Here is a 20,277-nt window from a genome sequence, read left to right on the forward strand (position 1 = left end):
CGGGTTTTGGAGACTCCTCCCGCCTAGTGTATAACGTGCTGCCCCTTTGCCCTCTAATAACCCCAACACTGTTGTGCATGATGGGATGTGGAGCAAGGTTGAACTAATAGCAGCCGAGCTCATCTGATTGAAAAAATGCATCATTCTGTATACATAGGCTACATTACATTCATATTAAATAGTATTACATAACCGGTTCAGTCTATGGTTCAGTGTTTATTCAACACTCTGCACTCCAGTTAAAGTTTCTTCAACATAATCTACTGAAATTATTCACTTGATTGTAGATTAATTAATAAATTATAAAGCAATTATGCATGCAGTGCACATATTTCCTTCTGTGCTGGTCATAGCAATCTTCTCTTTTTTTTTCCAATGGGGAATTTTATTCATGAAAGTCTAATTACGATTAAATGAATTGCAGAGTATCTATGTGAAATGAGCCACAGCATTTGCAAATGATTTCATGAACTGCTGATGAGTTGAGCAAAAAAAAATAAAAAATCAGCATTAATGTTTGAGCATGGGTTGGAGGCTGTAAAGCTGAGGCACGCTGTGGTAAATCTGCACCCGTGTGTCAGCATACATCGCTCCACCTGCCCCACCTGCATCAGACTCATCCACCAGCCTGCACCCAGTGGCTGCTGATGTCAGCAAGGTGTCTGATGGCAGATGACAGGAGATTTTTACTGGAGCTCAGCGAACGCACCAGAATGCACCTGAAGTGTGTGAATAAAGGTGAAGGAGCCGTTGTTGTTCTACTGAGATCGATGGACATTAACAGACACACTCGTTGCTGTACCAATGCATTTTAATTGAGTTTGATTACACCAGTTTAACAGTGAGCTGGTCAACTGAGGCCATGGAGGGAGTGAATGAGCAAATCATTGATCATGTTCACAGTTAAGGCAAAAATAAAACACTTCCAGGCTATTTTAGCTCTTTCATGGAAAGAATAATAACAACAACAACAACAACAACGTTAAAGCATTATATACACACCCTGTCATAAACTATAGGCTTACTCACACCTACTGTAATGTTATGATACTATTTAGGTGTTTTTATCCACAACAAAGCCAATGATGCAGGTCACCATGATAGCAGCTTACATTAATGACCTCATATTGTCTGTATAGTATAATAAGAAAAAAAAGGGATTCCTCCTCAAACTTCTGTAACTTAGAAAAAGGCCACTCTCTACGATGTGATGAGTCTGATCGGGATTTTCAGAGAAGGCTTTTGCTTTGAGAGATATTCCACAAGGAATGGCAGTAACGAAGTGTAGTCCTAGAGAGTGGAACACATTACAGTCCCATGATGTGTTTCTGTACGGACGTTAAATAGATTAAAAGACATTTCACGAAGGCCACCACAGAAATGACATTCTGATCATAACACATACACACTGCGACTTGCATAGAAAAACATAAATGATTCGGCAAATCTTCACACTGATACAGATACTTTAGTTTGTTTTGTTTTTTTTAGAGAAAACTGATGGTTGTGATTTTTTAAAAAGGTTGTGCTTTTCTTTTTCTTTTCTTCCTCTCAATTATAAATACTCATTTAAACTCTCTGTAACAGACCTTTTGTCAGCTAATGAAGCTACATATATGCTTTCTTTCATTCATTGTGCTCTGTATAATGTACTAAATAATCAATACTGAGGCAACTCATCTCTTTCAAACACAACACACACGACTGAACATACACTGCTACAAAGCGTATCTATTTGCTGATTGATAACAGTCTTAACAGAAAAAACGGTTCAGAGTACGAAAATAAATTCTACATTTTGGCACAAGTTAAGATAACTTGTTCTCTGACGTATGCACATGCACTTATGAACAGATGCCGTAGACACTGTCTGTTAAATATAGTATGAAACCGCATAAATATAAAGTCCAGCTGTCGGAATAATGTCAACACTCACTCCAAAATAACATATGTGCTAAGCTGCCTGAATAAATTACTATCATTTCCCATATACACACATCTAGTCATCCATTGATAAAAGTGCGCTTACGTCCATATTGTGCGTTATTATAAGACTATACACAGCAGAATGGCCTACTATGTTGACGCTCTACCATGCACTGATAAAAGTGCTTAATCTATTACAAAAATCTACAAATTCATATCACACACATGTAACCATCACAACTGCTACATCTCAAGCACACCGTCACAGTGAGTCAGTGCTGCGCCTGCCAGGATAGGAGCCCTCTCAGCAGGCTGCAGACAGTCAGCTGCTGCCGGGGCCGGGGGTCTGCAGAGGTGTAGTTCCCTGATGCTCCACTCGGGGGAGCTGCTCCCTCCAGTACGTGAAGTGGCTATAGGTGTCCGAGCAGGGGAAGTCTGAGGAGGAGGATCGCATCTTCAGGGGGAACACGTGGTCCACCACCTCACCCAGACGTGCATAGCTGAATGAGGAGAAGAGAGGAGGAATCAGTTGGATGTTTAATTTAGTAGATACTAAAATTGTCCAAGTATGTAAACTGGATGAGGGACTTACGATGAGATGTTGGTCTTGGCGTGCTCCTGCACCAGTTCACCTTTGGGGTTAACTGTAAAAATCCTGTTCAGTGGCACTCCTACTTCTTTATATGAGTATACATCCTAAAAATATAAAAAAGATTAAGTGAGGTGATGTTAGACATGTTATACATCTAATATAAACTTTCAATCTGGAATAATGGCTTTGATCTGTAATCAAAACACACTAAATTCTTTATACTGGGCATCAATAAAGCAACAAATAAAAAATGCTATGAAATATACTCTTTACAATGTGTGTGTGTGTGTTGTTGTACCGTTGGTCTGTTGCCAAACGCTGCGTAGAAAGGCTGTGTGTTGGGGTAGAAGAGGTTCTTGATATCAGTGAGACACTCCACCTTGAACTTCTCCGGTTTCTTCTCAATCACCTCCCTGTCAGACAGACACACACAAATACACACACACCATAGGGATTTAACAACAATCGACAATCGGCACACAACACAACACAACACTGCTGCTCAACTCTGAAATAAACATGCGTGTGTTTGTTTGTGTGGATCAGCGACCTGTGCAGAGCCGAGAAGAGGCTGCTGGGGCTCAGGAGGACGGGGCCCATTGGAAGCATGGTGCCTCTCTCGTTGACCCAGTGGAGGTATCCTCTGGTCATGTCAGCCATGCCGATAGCCCGGGCTGAGCAGTACAGGAACTTGTAGCCATTTCTGATGTAGAGAGAGAGACAGTTCAGAGTTTGTTTTTGCCTCTATGACGTAAAATTTGATTGGCACCAATTCGTCCCTTTATGTTAGTGTTAATAAATGAGTGCTTACTGGCTGACTTTGTGGTAGAGGTGTGCAATCCCCTGGTGGGTCCAGTCTTTCCCCAGTGTGGGCAGGATATGGCCCAAAGTGTCTGACCTGGAGAGAAACACACGGGTGATATTTGAACATGTGAGTCAAATCTGGTCTCCAGGGTGAAAAATAGCACATAAGGTTTGCAAACATGTTGATTTACGGGGAGAGAAAAGGTTGAAAGTTAGATCAACTGTGACATGATGCTCTGTCATTTATCTCCCTGTGGAAAGATCAAAGTTTAAATCCTGACATTCTGGAAGCTGCGTATTTAATCTTCAGCCCAAAATGGAAATCTGGCTCATTATTCAACAGTGAATGAAAATGACAGACGACACCGCTGTGAAAAGATTATTTCATCACACTGAATCCTAACCAGCCAATAAAAAAGTAATTTAAACCGCAGAGATGATGCTGTCATTTGGAGCCATATACATATCCATTTTCACTCCAAATTAAGTTGAGCTACATTGTAAAGATAGATGAAAACATATCACTCACCTGGTGATGGTTCCATCGATGTCTGAGATTATTATCTTGTCGTCCCAGTTCCAGAGGTAGATGGTTCCCTGACAGCGGCAGGTTCCCTGGTACTGAGTGGTCACACTGAACACAGCATCGTTGGGACCGTCCTGCAGCTGGAGGGACATCTGTGTGTGTGTGAGAGAGAGAGAGAAGTGATATATCAAAGCAAGTCCCAAAGATAACAAACACAGTTCAAAGTCCATGTGTTCAGACCAAACTCCTCACCAGCTGCTCCGATGTGAGACGTAGCGTTTTCTTGTAAGACACGCCCCCTGATGCGAGCGGAGAGTCTGATTGGACGTTGGGAGAGCCCTGCTTGCCTGCTCTGTGCTCTTCATCACTTGAGGATGATTCTTCTTTATGCCTATTTTAAGAGTTTTTTTTAGTCATGAATGTTTAGTCTGTGGTTGTGTTGTGTTTTTATCCAGAAATGTTTCAGATCTCTTACCTGATTGTCATTTTCCCAGCTTGTTCGACAGAGCCACAGGCCCCACGCTCAGACACTGAATCCTACAAGAAGAAAAAGAAACAAGGTGAAGATAAATACATTTTTCATTTCCCGTCACAGCAGCGGTGACTTGTAGAATATAAAAATTACCGATTTAGCGCTGTTGTTTCTGCCTCTCCAGGAGAACCACCACCTCCCTCCTTTCTTGGGCATTTTCTCCTTCATGATGTTTTCCACTGCAGCCTGTGTGTGGAGCACGCACAACCACACAACCAAACCACCACAACACAACACCATAAAACACACTTAAAAAAACTGAAATCGGACTATAAATCAACAAACAATAACACAGAACCAATGTGTCTGTGGATGGAATGAGCAAAACAAAGTGGTGGAGTGAGAGAAAGAATCTGTGTGTGGGTGTGTGTGTGTGTGTGTGTGTGGGGGGGGGCGGGGTGTGTGTAGGGTGGCAACTGACAGTGGCAAGAGAATGAGGAAGGCAGAGAAAGTAAATACGAGGAGAAAAGGGAGTGAGTGCTGTTGTTTCCGACATACAGAGCTGTAGCCCAGCACTCCAGTCAGACAGCAGAGAAGAAACTCCAAGGCGGAGTGAATATAAGAGAGACAAGAGGACTAAAGGGATGGATGAATGGATGGAGTGATGAAGAAGGGAGTGGGAAAATAACAAGGAGGGAGAACAGAGGGGAAGACAAAGTTTAACCCACATGCCGAGATAGAACAGGTTCAAAGGGGGTTGTTTGTCTGAGGTTGCAACAACACGCGACACAAGGTTTCAAGTAGTAGACTGCAGATTGGATATTAGTCAACATGATGAACAGATGAGTAGATGTGTGTATAGAGGTATACACATACAGGATGCAGTGCCACTCTCAGTCAAAATGGGGAATGTGTTCAGCTATTACAACCAACCCTTATTAGTATCTGTGCTGTGTATATGTGTTTCTATGTGTGTGTGTGTCAGTTTCTTACCTTTGGCAGAGGTTTCTGGAAGGCTTGCATAGCCAGCATGAGAGGAGCTGCACTGCTCCAATTATAGTACCTGAGGAAGACAACAACATATATTCATATCAATACCATAAATACTGCAAAAAACGTTTTTCTTTTTATTCAAGAGAGATGGGGGTCTTACTTGGAGCCAATTTTTACGACTAAGTTGGGGTCGTCGATGATGGAGGGGTTCTCTGAGAACTGCTGGTAGGAGATGATCTTCTCATGGAACTGCTCTGTAAAGACACACACACACACACATTTCCTGTTAAACGTCCCTTTGCCACAGTTCACACATCAGACAAATCAGCGTCTGAGTGAGGTTCTCACCTTTTGTGATCTCCCTGTTGTCATTCAGCCCCCCACACAGAGAGATGGCGATGGACGGCAGGTCAGACATGGGGTCAGAGTAGCTGTCCACTCCGCTGTCTCCTCCAGAGCTGACCGACTGTGGGGACAGGCTGGTGCTGTGGAGGCCGGGGTCGGAGATGCTCCTCACTGTTGCACCGCCATCGCTGCAGAGGGGAGGAGGGAGGCGTGTTTATTATCAGGACGGAATAGAAACTCATGAATAACTTCACACAGCTCAGTTATCATCATCATTAAAACTTTCATAACGATTGCACCGCTCACTGTTACAGTAGTTCAGGGTGGGACTTTTTTTATTCTGTATGTTTTGTTGTTGTCTGTTTTGTTTTTTCTATTGTTCGTGCTCATAAAATCAATCAATCAATAAAAAAAACACATCAAGTATGATTCTGTGTGTGTATGTGCATGTGTGTATGCGTCTGTCCGTCCACGTACCTCTTGGGGAAATAAAGGGCTGCCACTTCAGGCTCGAGCTCTGTGATGTCATCCAGGTAAATTCCATCTGAACCAAGATGGCGGCTCCTCTTGTCTGAAACAGAGAAAAGACTCAGTTGAAATCTTTTTTAAAGCTTTTTTGTTTTTCTTAGCTGTTCACCCAAATATAATATCTGGATATGGTTCATAATGCACCAAAAAAATCTCAGAAGCACCACATTTGGTACAAACCTCGCCAAATGAGATGATATTATGTGTTTATTGTGCTAATTCGGTGACCTTGCCCTCTTAAAATTACCTTTTCTCTTGGATGGAGAGTCGGTCTTGCCGAGTGGACGCAACATCGTCTCATCCAGGTCGGCCATCATACGAGCTGCTGCTGCTGCGACCTGCGACTCCGAGGTCACCGTCTGTGACTCCATCCTCACCGACTCCGACTCCATCCCGACCGTGACGACCGTTTCTGATGTGACCACCGTCTCCTCCGACATCAGCAGCCTGAGCGCTGATATTTCAGAACAGGGTCCGCACTGTTCTGAAGACGTCTCATGAGTAATCACACGGAAGTGCGTGCTCTCAGACACGGGGATGGATACGGGGCAAACTGGTGGAGGCTCCGATTTCACTGGGAGGAAGGATGGCTGAGGAAACAGGGAAAAGGAGGATGATGGGTGTGATACACTACAGCGCCAAAACTACACTTCTAAAACTACAAATCTTACAGAGAATATTTGTCTTATTTGTAGTCAAACAAATCTCCTTATACTTAAAATAAGACTCATCACATAAAAAGTAGCTTGTTTTTAGACACTTTTTATGTCTCTCAAGCATATTTTCACTTAAAATAATCTGCTAGTGGAGCAAGTTTTTATTTCTTATTACAAGCACAAAAAAACTTGCTTTCACTTTTTTGAAGTGAAGTGAAAGCAAGTTTTTTTTGTGCTTGTAATAAGAAAGAAAACGGTGAAAATTATCTAAAAACTAGTTCATTTTTTAGGTGATGAGTCTTATTTTAAGTGGAAAGAGATTCATTTTGACTAGAAATGAGACATTTTGACAAGAAATAAGACAAATATTCTTGGAAAGGTTTTGAGTTTTTGCAGTGTAATATGAATATACACAGTCATTCTCTGTTGGGATGTGCACATAGTGGACAATTTGGTTACCGTGGCAGCCTGTGGCAGCTCTCCCCACGCCCAGTGCATGGCTGGATTCTGGTTGTCTGTGTCTGACGGCTTGGTCATCAGCTCAGAGTCACTCTTGGGAGAGGTGGGACGAGAGTGTCCGGGGCTGAGAGAAGAAGAGATGACACACAACATTTATAAATCTGTTCACTTTAGTGTTTATTATAGCATGTGTGTATGTGTAGATGTGTATTTTAGGCACCTCTGGATGGGACTCCACTCTCCGTCTGAACGGGTGTAGATTCCTGCCTGTTTGTAAGAGCCACTAGTTGAACCAGCTGTCGTCTCATCTCTCAGGACGTCCCGAGACCTGAAACACACGCACACAGACAAGCATATCATACATTTATTCATTATACAGTTTTCATACTGTTGCGGGTCATTTATTTTCAAGGCTGTAATTTCCCCTTTACTTCACACCTACTTCCCAAAACAGCTCTCCAGACACCACAGTGATCACGTCTGAACTTGTTTCACTCTGTTTGCACTCAAAACCCAACACATCTGCAGCTCAGAGAGCTCTGCTGAGCCTGAAGCTGACTTTACCAGTGATATTTTTGATAACTGAAAAAAATCCTTGTTAAAAATAAAGTGTGGTTTAGAATTAATTAGTCAAAGTTACATAAAATGGTGTCTAGTTAAAGCAGAGTACATCCCTGAAAGGGGTTTATTGTTCTGAGGTAGTTTTTCCTTTTATAACAAAGTACATAACACTTCATCTATGTATCATAAACTAATGACTGTATTGGCTGTACATGAATGAGAACGCCATCCTGGTGTTGTTTTACAGTTGTGTGGGGAGATGAGCCAGAATTTAGGTGTAATAATAAATCGTGCACACGTGCAGAGATGAAAATAAAGCTGTCACCAGGTACAGTACGTATTTACAACTGTTGCTGGATGTCTTCACCATAGGGTCGACAACATACAGTGTGACTCCTATAGCTGCGTGCCTGCCCTGCATACTGCACATGCTATAGGCTGTTTTGGGTCAAATAGTCCACTGGACACCCAGAGGCCCAGTTACACTGTGGATGCATATGTGTGTCAACAGAGGTAAACATGCACTCATTCACTAAAACACATGTGGTGTGTAAGGTTTCTTCTTTCATATCAAGTTATACAAAATAAAAAAAATAAGAAAATCATGGCTGATGGAGTGTTTTCCATATGGCTGCGTGTGTGTATCTTATCAGCGTGTGTGAGCCAACTCCACAGCTGGAGGCCTCTGCACTACAGACGCTGGTCTGTTTATTCTTCAGCTCCATTACAGCTGCTGTAAAGGCTCATTTCACTGATGTATTGTCCTGTTTATCTCGAGGTCTCCCTCGCCCAGGCATTCCCCTCCTCCCGCACTCTGTCACGTGTATCGCTTTTCTTTCCTTACTCCTCACATTCCATGTAGATGTTCAGTTTTTTTTTTCAACCTCCCTCCCCCTCTCTTCTTCCCTCTCTTCTTCCTCACCTGTTGCTGCTCTCCATCTCCGTCCCTTCATCCGAGCTGATGTCTATCGTGAACATGTCCTCGTCTTCGGAGTACTCTCCGCTCTCCTCCCTCCTCATGCTGTCCGCCCGAGCCTTCCTCCTCCTCTTCCTCCTCTTCTTCATCAACCCGCCGCCGGTCTCTCCGTTGCTCCCCGTGGCGCCCAGCGTCTGCACGGGTGGCCCGGCGCACTTCCCCATCAGGGAGGAGCTCATCATAGCGCCCCCATCTGACAGGATCGGAGAGGTGGCCAGGTAGGAGGGGACCACTTCCTGTTTAGACAAGAAGCAGAAGTGAAACAATGAGCGACTTCTTTGAAATGAACCTGTGAAGCTTCTTGTAAATCAGATGTTTTACCAAGTTATTTTGCTGGAATTAAACACCGTAGGGATATTTTGACTGCGTGCAACACATAGCCATTTGTGCTGTTGCTAAAACATTTGCTATTTGGAAAACATCCACATATTATCTTAAGCATTAACATCAAACAATGGCATTTATACAATTACACAGTATAACACAGAACAACAAAACAGTTCATCTACTAAAGCATCATAGACTTTTCAGATTTTGGAAACACGACTCCAGTTTTAGTGCTGCACTGTTGTGGTCTGAAGCACATGTGTACAATCACTGCCAAATTGTTTGCAGGAAATCTCTCTGCTGTTTGCCAGCAGAACGAACCAGCCAATCCAAAACAGCTCCTCATGAGCCTTTTCTCTGTAAAAGGACACACTTTTTTTCTTTTCTTTTTTTTAGATTCCCTCCTTCTAGGAAAGGAAAAGGCTTTCCAAGAGAGTCTCCGGCAGTCAAAGCAGGGAGGGATTATAAATGTGTGTGTGTGCAGACATATGGTAAGAGAGGGAGAAAAACACAGACGAGGGGGGAAAAAATGAAGTATAACCGAATGATTTGTGGGTTGACAATACACCCTCACGTTTTTGCTTCCCCGTGCCAAGAAAAAAAAAAAAAAAAAAAAAGGGTTCAGACACAGTCCTTCGCTCCTCCTTTCTCTTCCAGACCTCGGAATCTGACACCACTCTGGGGAGAATAAATCACCCGTTTCCCTTGTTGGAGCCGGCTCCCAGCCACAGTAGTTCACCCCCCTTGTTTATGTCTTTGCGCTGCACACATCCTTATGTGCATAGAAACGTTTTATCAAGGCAGTGAAAGCTATGTATCTGCAACTCAAAATCTTGGACAACCAAATAAAAACAATGAAAAAAAGAACAACCAGCTTTCTAAGAACCGTTTGGAAAGAGGCCGGTCTGTTCCACAGTTTTCCACGAATCCTAAAACTGACCTTCAAATGTTTTTTTTTACTGGTTTAATAAAAACAAAAACTGAAAGCAGAAATACAACAGGTTATTTTAGGCTTCATCTAACCTGTCAACCTTAAACCACTTCTCTAATAGTTAAGCTACATTCACACATACATGAGCACCACCTCCTCTAAGCATTTTCTTTTTCCAGGTTCCTCCTCTCCAGGTATATCCTCATCAATCTTATATATAGGTCAGACACAGTCGGTAAGCGCTGCATTCAGGGCTCCTGCTTGCTAATGAACAGAGTATTGCTGTTCAGCCAGAAAGGAAAGGAAGAAATTCCTGGCTGCGGTGCCAACTCTGCACACAGCGTGACCTTGTTCAAACTGTCTATGTGTCGGGAGAAAGATAGTTTGGATAATGGTGCTCGGGGTGTAAACATGGGTGTGTCTTGGTTTCAGTACCTAAGAGGGGCGGAGAGCGGTGTGTTTTCATTTGAATCTTGTTTTCATTTGAATGTGTGCCACTGAGGTTTTGTTTGAATTACGACTTTACTACAAAACAGTTTGGATTATTTTCCATTTCCAGAGGCACTTCACTGCTTCTGTTGCCTAAAACAGTGATGCAATCTCAAATTTAGATCACACCAAACAAAATGTCTTAACATGCGGATAATAACACAGCTAAGTCATGTTCTTTGTACCTGATCATTTTCTGTCTCTTGGACAAAGAAAGCTTCTCCATTGTCCCCAAGTTTCATGTGTAGATCCACTGGCTCTCCATTGATCTCCATGTCCACCTAGAAGAGACAGAAGAGGACCGCTGGTGAGAATTAAAGAGCCGAACAAACGAAGGACATTGAACTTTTCGCCTTAAGGACAGATCCCTCGTTTGTAATCCCCATACCACTTTCTCTCGGGACCGGAGGACGCCCATCTTGCCGAAGCGGACGTGGAAAGGCGAGCACTGCAGGGTGCCATCGGGCTGTCTCACCACGATGACGTCAATGCAGCCGGAGAGGGTGGCAGGGTTGAGGCCTCGGTACAGCTCTTTGACCTGGACAAACACCTGGCCCGCCAACTGGCCCACGTAGTTCATGGTCTGGCGGGTCTAAAGGAGGAGGAGAGGACGAGACAGGAGACAAGACGGGACAAAGGAAATGACTTAGCATTATTACATTCATACCGATGGGTCTAAATTAGCAACTTCAAACACCCAGTCGGGACCACTAAGCTCCATAATACTGGACTCAACCATGCCTTGGACTCATTCAACCTTCACGGGAGGTGTTTATGATCAGGGACCTAGTGTGCCATTCTTCAGTCCGTCAGTCAAACCCCCTGATGACGTAACTGTCCTTCACTGGACGTGGGTGAGTGGCATGGCTGAGGAAGGAGGACACGGTGGCTGGTTTCTGGTCAGTGCTCACATAATCCCTCCCAGGGCAGTCTGTGGCCTACATACGGTAGAAACAACCTGTTGCCACTTTGACCTTCCCACCCCTCCTGATAAGTCTAGAAATCCTACCCCAACTTTCCATCCAGCTACAGTATACCCCCAGACACCAGAGGTCAAAAGGACAAAACCAAGTTAGAACAACCAGTGCTCATCAAGTAAAGACGGGACTGAACTGAAAGGAGGGGGTCACGAGATCACGAGCGTCTTGGTTGTCTTCGGCAGAATGTCAAAAATGCAGAAGTCTTTTGAATGACAGGCACACTGTTATGCAAATTCTCGACTCAGGGTGAGCTGCATTAGTGTGTTGCTTGTTCATCATGCATTATGCTTGTGTTTGCATCACTCTCTCTCTCACGCCTACAGACAACTCAGTCCGTTCGTGTTTTTCAGACGGCACACACAGTATTTGTTTCAGGACTGATGACAGCAGCACGGTAACATAAGATAACAGTCGTGTGATCACATTTCTGTTCTCCCAACATAGCTCAGTCCTTGAAAGCTGCTGAAAACATCTTACTATGCGAGTGACTGGATCATTGAGGAACACATCATTTTCTGTCAAGGTTAAAGGGATTTTGTTTGTTTTAACGTTACTAAGTGGAAGTTACTCACTGTCACACTGTCAGATCAGCTGAGATTTTGAGAGAAACCACTTATAAATACTTCAGCCATGCAAACATATTGTTGTAACATTTAGTCCTATTAATCTTTTTGTGTGATTTGCCCTTATTTGTTAATTCAAAATTCAGGTCTATTGACAAAGCGTTTTCCAGGTAAAAACATAAAAAAAATACTGTCAAGCACGTCTACACATCATTTAATATATAGGTGTGTAGACTCTGTCCCTAACTTCTCCACTCGAGCAATAATTCAGCGTTGAAGAGCCAGTCTCTTCATCTACCATTTCCCCACTAATCATCTGTGACAATTCCACTGTAATGAAACTACTGAAAATATGAGATGTTATGCAGATATGTAAACTCTATAAGCATCATTAGCAAACGGTAAAGGAAACACACAATTTCGGTTTCTGTGATGCAAATGTCGATAATGGTCAAATGTTATGATTCCCTTTTCTATAGCTTTCAAAACTCTTGCCTAAAACAAGGAAGGGGGCCGGCCTTCAGTTGGCAGAGGGGCCCTAAAATGATTGCAGTACAAGGAAAGATCAGCTTGGAACAATGCCAACATACCCCCCCTCCTCCTCTTTATGGGTCCATGTGACTAGGAGATGAGGCCCCTTACAGAAACTAAGGAGCCCTAATTTTAGAGCAGCAAATGAATCTGAGAAGCCACAACCATACCAACCACACCATTCAAATACCTCATAGATGACCTTCATTGCATTAAATTATTAACTGCACTTTTCACTGAGGCATTGGGTTACTTAGCTCCCAGCAAGCCCGGCTGATTTCTACAGTGTGGGACGTATGGTGTGAAACAATGCTGCAGAGTACCTTCATCCAAAAATAGACTCTCTTGCTTTGCAGATGAGACAAAAAAGGAGGAACCATGTCTCAAAACACTGACAGCAGCGCTTGTGTTGAGAAATGGCTTGGTGGTTAGAAACGTCACCATTTACAGTCAAAGCTAACCGAGCCCGTGAGAAAACCTTTCTTTTTCTCAACAAAAGCCAGTTTTTTTTGTTGTTGTTTTTTTTTTTTTTTTAACTACGGCCATTAGTTGAATGGATTTACAAGCAGTAGTTGTGAAAATTTCCCTGCAGGCTGGAATCTGGCTGGGCCACTCAGTAGATAGTAATGTGTTGCAAGTGTGAACACAGACTTTCATTTTCACCAAATTTCAGTTCTTATCAGTCCCATTGTGGCTACTACACAGACATAACCCATATGCCCACAGGCATTTCTAATTATTTAAGAAAACAAAAGCCTTTGCTTTGCTTGTAGACGTAAGTAAATCAGGAATGATTTCATTAAAAAATACAAAAGACATGTGTCTGACAATAACAACAAATCAGTTTCATTTTTTCTAACCACAAGTTTAAAGAGGCATGCATTTAAAAAACCATAGGTGAACTGCTGACTCATAACATCCTGACAGTCCTGATGGAAAATGTTATGGATGAATGATAAATGATTAATGACTAAGGACAGTGTTGATCATAACAGCTGTGAGAAATAGAGCAGATAAAGTCAATCCATCATATGTAATCATTAAAAAAAATAGGTAGGTCGGTGCAGTCAAAACACATAGTAAATACAGGCTCCTACCGTTTAAAGCTGAATATGCTGACAGCCTTTACCAACACACGGTCACTGGCGTTTCCTCAGCGGCGAACAACAGCACAACAACACATCATAGAAGAGTGATTTCCCGGTGGATGTGATGTCTGATCCTGATATATAACCCTGACTTACTGTCATCGACTCAGCGCGTCACATAAAAAAAACAAAACGCCGGACTATTTAAAGCAAAGCGACAAACATTTCTCCCACTATCTGCCCGTCTCTCCCTCTCTCTCGCTCCCTCTCGGGGACTCTTGTCAGTGGGTGACATCACCTGCAGCGCAGACCCGCCCGCGGACCAATCAGCGCTCAGCTCGATGAGTTGCAAAATGCATCGCTTCAGCATTTAGGTTTCCACTTGTCTCAGCTGCCACAGTGGCAACAAAATAACAGCCATGTAGCCTACTTAGACAGCTGTGTAGTAAAGCTCGGTATTCTCATTTAGTGTTTATTATGATGTAGGCCTATTTATCATCAACTAAAATGAACAGAACCTTGACTTGGCTGTTTTTTATTAGGCTTTATTAAAATAGCCTATATGTAACTAATAGTTGGCGAAATATAGTGTGTTTAGGAACTGTAAAGTCAGACGTGTCCTTCATGTATTTGGTATGAAAATTACACACGACGTCTGCGCTTGCTTGATAATTTTTTTAGCACGGCTCTATTACGCTTCGGTGTCTCGGTTTAAAGAGCACAGACAGGGGTGAAACTGTATCCAGTCGCTACGGGCTACACCGCTATGACGGCGGGAAGTAGTGGGGCTGCGTCAGCGTTTGAAGTCACCGAGTCAGAGTGATGCAGTGAGGTGATCTTTCTGGCCAATCACAGCTCAGCCTGGTGGCACATGCGATGTTAGCAGTTGTAGTCCGATACCATGCATGCATACAAGGAGGGAAAGTGTGTTAAGGGAGGATGTGGTTGACTGGCCGGGACATGTGTGCAGCAGCAATGCACAGCAGCAACACCAGACATTTAATAACCCCCCCCCCACCCACCCCCATTAGCCACCCACCCCCATTAGCCTGTAGTAGCCCTCTTAAATGCTTCCATAAATCCCTTTTTCTCTCCTTCTGTGTGTGAGTCTGTGCATGTTTTTCTCTGGTTGTGTGGACAGGTTTGGTTTGAACCCATCACTGTAAAGACACTTTGGTACTGAACTCATCTTCTTAGGGTCGTTTTAGGGTTATGACTAGGTTTATATATACATAGGCCTATAGGGTTACAGTTAGGCTTTTATTTGTGATAGTTAAAGTTTAGGTGGGGATTATGGGATGGATTGTCATGAAGTGTCCTCGCAAACTACTGTAAGACAAGTATGTGTGTGTATGTATATAGGAAGTGAGAACAAAGTCAAAATCTTGACAACAAAAAAAATCTCTCTTCATATCCCAAACATTTGATGGACTACACGTTGTAGCAGTCTCACGTGTGTCTTCCTCTGTGTGTGTGTGTGTGTGTGGACAGGAACTAATTGCTTTTCCAGACTGTGAAGTGGAGGAGGAATGCGTGCCTTTGTTTTTCCATCACAGTGTACCAACTTTGAGGCCAGTGCGTTGTTAAATTTCAGAACTCTTGTGTACTTCAGAAATGTTCATACTGTTTTGCAGTTGTGCCAGACGACACAATTATGAGTTTGGCAGAGGGAAAGAAAGCAAACAGATAACAGCACAGGCATGTTTCATTCATGAATCTGAGCTAGTTGCTGGTTCAGACTGATAAATAGTTGTGTAACAAGCAGTTTATGTCACCGTGTCACACTGTCTGATGTCACGACCGCTGTACATGTGTGCTTTGTGGTTCACTATCTCGCACGTTCATTATGTTCAGTTTCTGTACCAGTATTTTGCCTGAGAGCATTGTCTCATTAAACTGCTGACCCTGCAGCAACCTGCAATCTCAGCTGACATCAAGCACTTTTATGAATGGGTATTTGTTGTACAAGTTATTCGCTGCATAATACGTTATTTAACATGTACTATCACATGATCTCTTCTTTAATACATTAGCCTTGGCTTTTCTTGTGAGATACAGAGGCTAGAAGACATGTGCTCTACAGACTCCTCCCTCAGAATTAAAAGTATATTTTTGAGCTCTTAGGCTTTGATAGGACAGCTGTAGAGAGACAGAGAGGTGGAATGACATGCAGCAAAGGGCCACCGGTGGAATCGGTGCAAAGCCTCTGCATATGGGGCACCTACTCAAATAACTGAACTAAACGACTCCCCCCTCAGAATTTAAAAAATAAACAATGGAGAAAATGTAAATCTATATGTAGCAGAAGCTCAAAAATATATCAATATGAAAGGTGAAAGTTATACTGACATCGCAGCATGATAAAACCCTAAGACTTTCCTCGTGTCAGAAGTTTGCTGGGACATTAAAGAGGAACTATGCAAGATTTTTACCTTAAAGGGATAGTTCACCCTAGAATGATATTTCGCTCATTATCTACTCACCCTCATGTGGACTAAGGGCTGGAAGAAGTTTCAGAGTCCTCCGTCCCTTCTCTGAGTTACAGGGGGTCTCAGCGTAGCAGTGCATGTCCATATAACGGTTGTAAAGGGACACCAGAGCTCTTCGTAAAAAAACACACACAAAAAAACATCCAAATACCTCCATGCTGCTCGTATGTAATGTCCGTCTTGTGCTGAAGCCCCAAATTGCGTCCAAATCTCGCGTGATTCGCAGTAACCGCACTGACGCCGGCGCAAATCACGCGAGATTTGGACGGACCAGGAAGAGGAGCTTTGAGAAGCTTCCGCTACAAACAAGCTTAAAATATAGACTTATTTAATTTTTTTCGGGACAATTGACCCTTTGTTGGCCTTCTGATTGGTCTGCTGATCCACCAATCAGAGCGCTTCTCCCCATGTCACATGTTGCACAACATTCTAAGGTTGGACAACCCTGGAATGAAACCCTATGAAACGAGATAGGTAGACAGCAATTTTTTTGGCAAAAACTACTTAATAATTTTTCAATATGGTTAAAATGTGCCTGGGGTTCCTGCAATAGCAACTCACGATATCTGTAACGTATTCCTGGAGTCATTTTTATCCCATTCCCCAAACCTAAGACATCAATAAACATAGGCTACTTGGCCCATGTGTACTGTATAACATATTACTTTAACCTTCTGTTAGTTGAGCTTAATAATAGGGTTTGGGGGTGGTCCACTAGGGGGAGCTCTAGGCATAGGTCAGGGGTTAACTGCAAAGTTTTGTTTGTTGTTGTTGTTGTGTGCAGTCCTCATGAGAAGTGAGCCTGTTTTTCCCTGGCTGTACTGAAGTGCTAAGCTCATTCATCCTCCAGTCCACTCTCTGGTCGTGTTCATAGACAGAGAGGATCTAATACCTTCAAAGTTATCTAGCAAACGTAACATTACCGCTGCTAATGTCTTTTGAACTTTGTGAAGTTTTACGAGGAAAAACGGGAGATCGGCGGAGATTAGGCGTTAGCTTGTAGCTAACGCTAGCTAGCGTCGTTAGCTACTAGCTAGTGAGTGACCAAAACAATGATTTTTCCCCATTTTTCGGAAAAGTCAGGTAATGCCCGTTCAATCGCTATTGAGCCACGTCTGTCCTCTATCATGGACACTATTTTTCTGATGCATAAGTTAATTAAAATTTTCTTTACAAGCAATTTAAATCTGCCTAATTTTCAATGGTTTCCAATGGGAGTTAACCCTTCCGTGACCATGGTTTGTCCAACCTAGCAACAGTAACCGTGGGGGGCGGGGCCTTGACAAAGGGTCAATTACGCAATTTGGGGCTTCAGCACAAGACGGACATTACATACAAGCAGCATGGAGGTATTTGGATGTTTTTTTGTGTGTGTTTTTTTACGAAGAGCTCTGGTGTCCCTTTGCAACCGTTATATGGACATGCACTGCTACACCAAGACCCCCTGTAACTCAGAGAAGGGACGGAGGACTCTGAAACTTCTTCCAGCCCTTAGTCCACATGAGGGTGAGTAGATAATGAGCGAAATATCATTCTAGGGTGAACTATCCCTTTAACTGTGCTACATTTCTACCTTAATTAAACAACTTTGGAGTAATAGTGATGGTTAAATAAATGACTTGTTACGGGAGAATGGAGGCTCTCTGCCTTCCACGCAGCGTCTCTTGGCTGAAAATCAACTTTGCAAGATCCCAGCACTGCGACACAGGCAGGCCCCGTAACATGTAATCTCTTGTTTATGACAGATAAGACTACACAGATATACACATCGCAATATTGTATATGATATATAACGTTATCCACTCACTGGCTTCATTAAAAAAACAATGGCCAGGGACCCAGGGTTAGCAAAACAACGGAAAAGAGACCGGACTTACATAGTTCCCCTTTAAATCTGTTAATTACAAACCTTATATTAGCCATCACAGATATCTATACTGTTCATACTGATTACAATTTTTTTTAGGGTTGCAGGGCATATCCTAGCTGACATTGGCAAGGGCAGGGTACACCCTGGAGTGGTTGCCGCAGTCAACCCCAGCATACCATAATATTAAAGTAGGCTATACTATATTGGCAGTGCGACATATACAGGCTGCCACCTAATCAGTCTTTATGTCACTGTCACTGGATTCTCCAAGGATACATGAGCCACACAGCTGCCTTCACCGACATGTTTCTAAGAACACGCTGCCTTGCCAGGAAGAGTTTAACACATCCAATCTTCTCTATGCACTCAGGATGCCATTTTCAACATGTATGGGCAGTGGTGTGACCAGGATCAGAATACAAGAAACATGTTGACGCACTCATAACGGTGTCAGTGTATCACCAGATAATCACAAAACAATGTGCTAATTTCTCAGAGCCCTTACCAATCTCCAATTTTACTTCTTTTATATGCATTTGTTAGCTGACTGCTTCCTTCGCCTAAATCACATTAGTAGAGCAACCGTTTAATTACTCCTACATGCTTACACCTCCCAAAAATAGTAATGCCATAATGATATTTGAAGCCTTTTAAGGAGGAAGCATTAGTTTCTCTAACTACACTGATGAACTAGCCAACACCTCACTACTTTCAACGAACGCCTCACCACCCTTTCCCCGGTTAAAGCCTGCTTGTTCTACCAAATGTTTCATACGCTGTGACAATACAATGATAGGGCCCTGTTATGATTACACTACAAACTTGACCAACTTCTCACAATACGCCTGTAAAAACAGCCTGTTCAATTCGTCACTCTGTGCAGACGTCGTTTCAGCTGACTCAACAAGGGCATGTTGCTTTAACAAGTTCATTGCATAATGTTTCTACACACTTTGTTGATATCGAGGGCTGTGATTGGCTCAGGCTGTTCTGGCCTGAGAGTCATAAGATGTGACAGAAACATTAGCTGGAACTGCCAAGCTTTGATACAGAGATTAGAAGTAAAAGAAAAAAACTCCTTGTCCCTAATTAGCAAGATTATGAGCACTAGCCAGATGTACTTTTGGGGCATAATAGGAATATTGTTGTCTTATATAGCTGTAGACTGTGAAAACAGAAACAGGACATTCTTATGAAGTCAAGATTCACAACAGATATTTCACAGTATATATTTTTAAGTCCATCCATCATCTTTTAGGGTCAGTTTGCATTCAGACAGAAACCCTGTTTCATACCACAGTCTATTAAATCAGATGCTCATTGATTGTATGGCCTTTATATTACAATAAAGTAAAAATAAATGTCCTGAAAATGTACATTTCACTTGCATATCTTTGATTGCCATCATAGTGTTTACCTCACCTAATAAGACCAATGAGTCCTAGTTGCAAGCTGTCATCTTTATGATAAATGTGTTGTTTTCATCCAGAGTTGCTCCTTCTCGTTCCCAAGTTTCAGACGGAGCAGATCGTCTTACGGTATTACTGACACACACACACACACACACACACACACACACACACACACACACACACACACACACACAAACACACACACTGTGGGGCTCACTCTCTCTGCTCTAAGAATCAGTTACAGGATTTTAATAAATTGTGTTTAATATTTTATTCCTGTTAAGCTTGAATGAAAACAGATGATAAATATTGAATGACACAAACTTCTCTCTTTATACTTGCTTTGTTGACGGGACACAAACTCATGTGCTTTCATGCAGACATGTGTCCGGAGAGACTCTGTTCTTCCTCGTGTCTTGTCCCCATAATTAACATAATTCATGCTTTTGTCGTTCTTCCACACATGCAGATGATTTACAGATCACTTTACCCAGCTCCAGGTGGTGTCAGTGGCATACTCCTCAACAGTCTCATCAAACTCTTCATCATCCTCGGCTGATATCATGATTCCATCGTGTGTTTGATCCTAGCTGTGGATCTCTCTGCTCTTTTGTGGTACGAGACGCCGCAAGTCCGGTGTAGTCTAGAAGTTGCGCCTTCAGTCTCGATGCACGTCAAGTGTCTGACTGCTGTGTGCAAGTGGACAGCGTCTTACTAAATTTACCTGAGCCCCCGGGTCAGAAACCTGAGATGGTCCTT

The 20,277-nt window shown here is 42.8% G+C and overlaps 1 protein-coding gene across 3 annotated transcripts; it reads right to left on the reverse strand.

Moving 5' to 3' along the window:
• Positions 1-793: 793 nt before the first annotated feature.
• lpin1b (lipin 1b) lies at positions 794-20,213 on the reverse strand. Of its 3 annotated transcripts, none has more exons than XM_085771585.1 (20): positions 20,009-20,213; positions 10,974-11,177; positions 10,771-10,866; positions 8,785-9,074; positions 7,522-7,629; positions 7,302-7,425; positions 6,434-6,776; positions 6,136-6,229; positions 5,662-5,846; positions 5,474-5,567; positions 5,314-5,383; positions 4,474-4,566; positions 4,324-4,385; positions 4,101-4,239; positions 3,852-4,000; positions 3,330-3,416; positions 3,069-3,221; positions 2,817-2,931; positions 2,519-2,622; positions 794-2,426 (listed from the first exon to the last, which is right to left on the reverse strand). In XM_085771585.1, the coding sequence occupies exons 1-20, from the start codon at positions 20,081-20,083 to the stop codon at positions 2,249-2,251; spliced, it is 2,763 nt and encodes a 920-aa protein (XP_085627711.1). In that variant the 5' UTR covers positions 20,084-20,213; the 3' UTR covers positions 794-2,248. The 3 variants fall into 3 exon arrangements, with proteins under 3 accessions (XP_085627711.1, XP_085627713.1, XP_085627712.1); XM_085771587.1 differs by lacking the exon at positions 20,009-20,213 and adding an exon at positions 19,529-19,650; XM_085771586.1 differs by lacking the exon at positions 20,009-20,213 and adding an exon at positions 13,757-14,520.
• Positions 20,214-20,277: the final 64 nt, after the last annotated feature.

Source organism: Trachurus japonicus, chromosome 24 (assembly GCF_045865225.1).
Source record: "Trachurus japonicus isolate A0001 chromosome 24, Traja_1.0".
Taxonomy (NCBI): Eukaryota; Metazoa; Chordata; class Actinopteri; order Carangiformes; family Carangidae; genus Trachurus; species Trachurus japonicus.

Excerpts from the sequence above, each read along its gene's own strand:
- lpin1b (XM_085771585.1), bottom strand. The coding sequence starts at position 20,083 with ATGATATCAGCCGAGGATGATGAAGAGTTTGATGAGACTGTTGAGGAG. Across the intron at positions 9,075-10,770 it reads AAGAGACAGAAAATGATCAG|GAAGTGGTCCCCTCCTACCT; the intron begins GTACAAAGAACA and ends TTGTCTAAACAG. Across the intron at positions 4,386-4,473 it reads GAAACAACAGCGCTAAATCG|GATTCAGTGTCTGAGCGTGG; the intron begins GTAATTTTTATA and ends TTCTTCTTGTAG.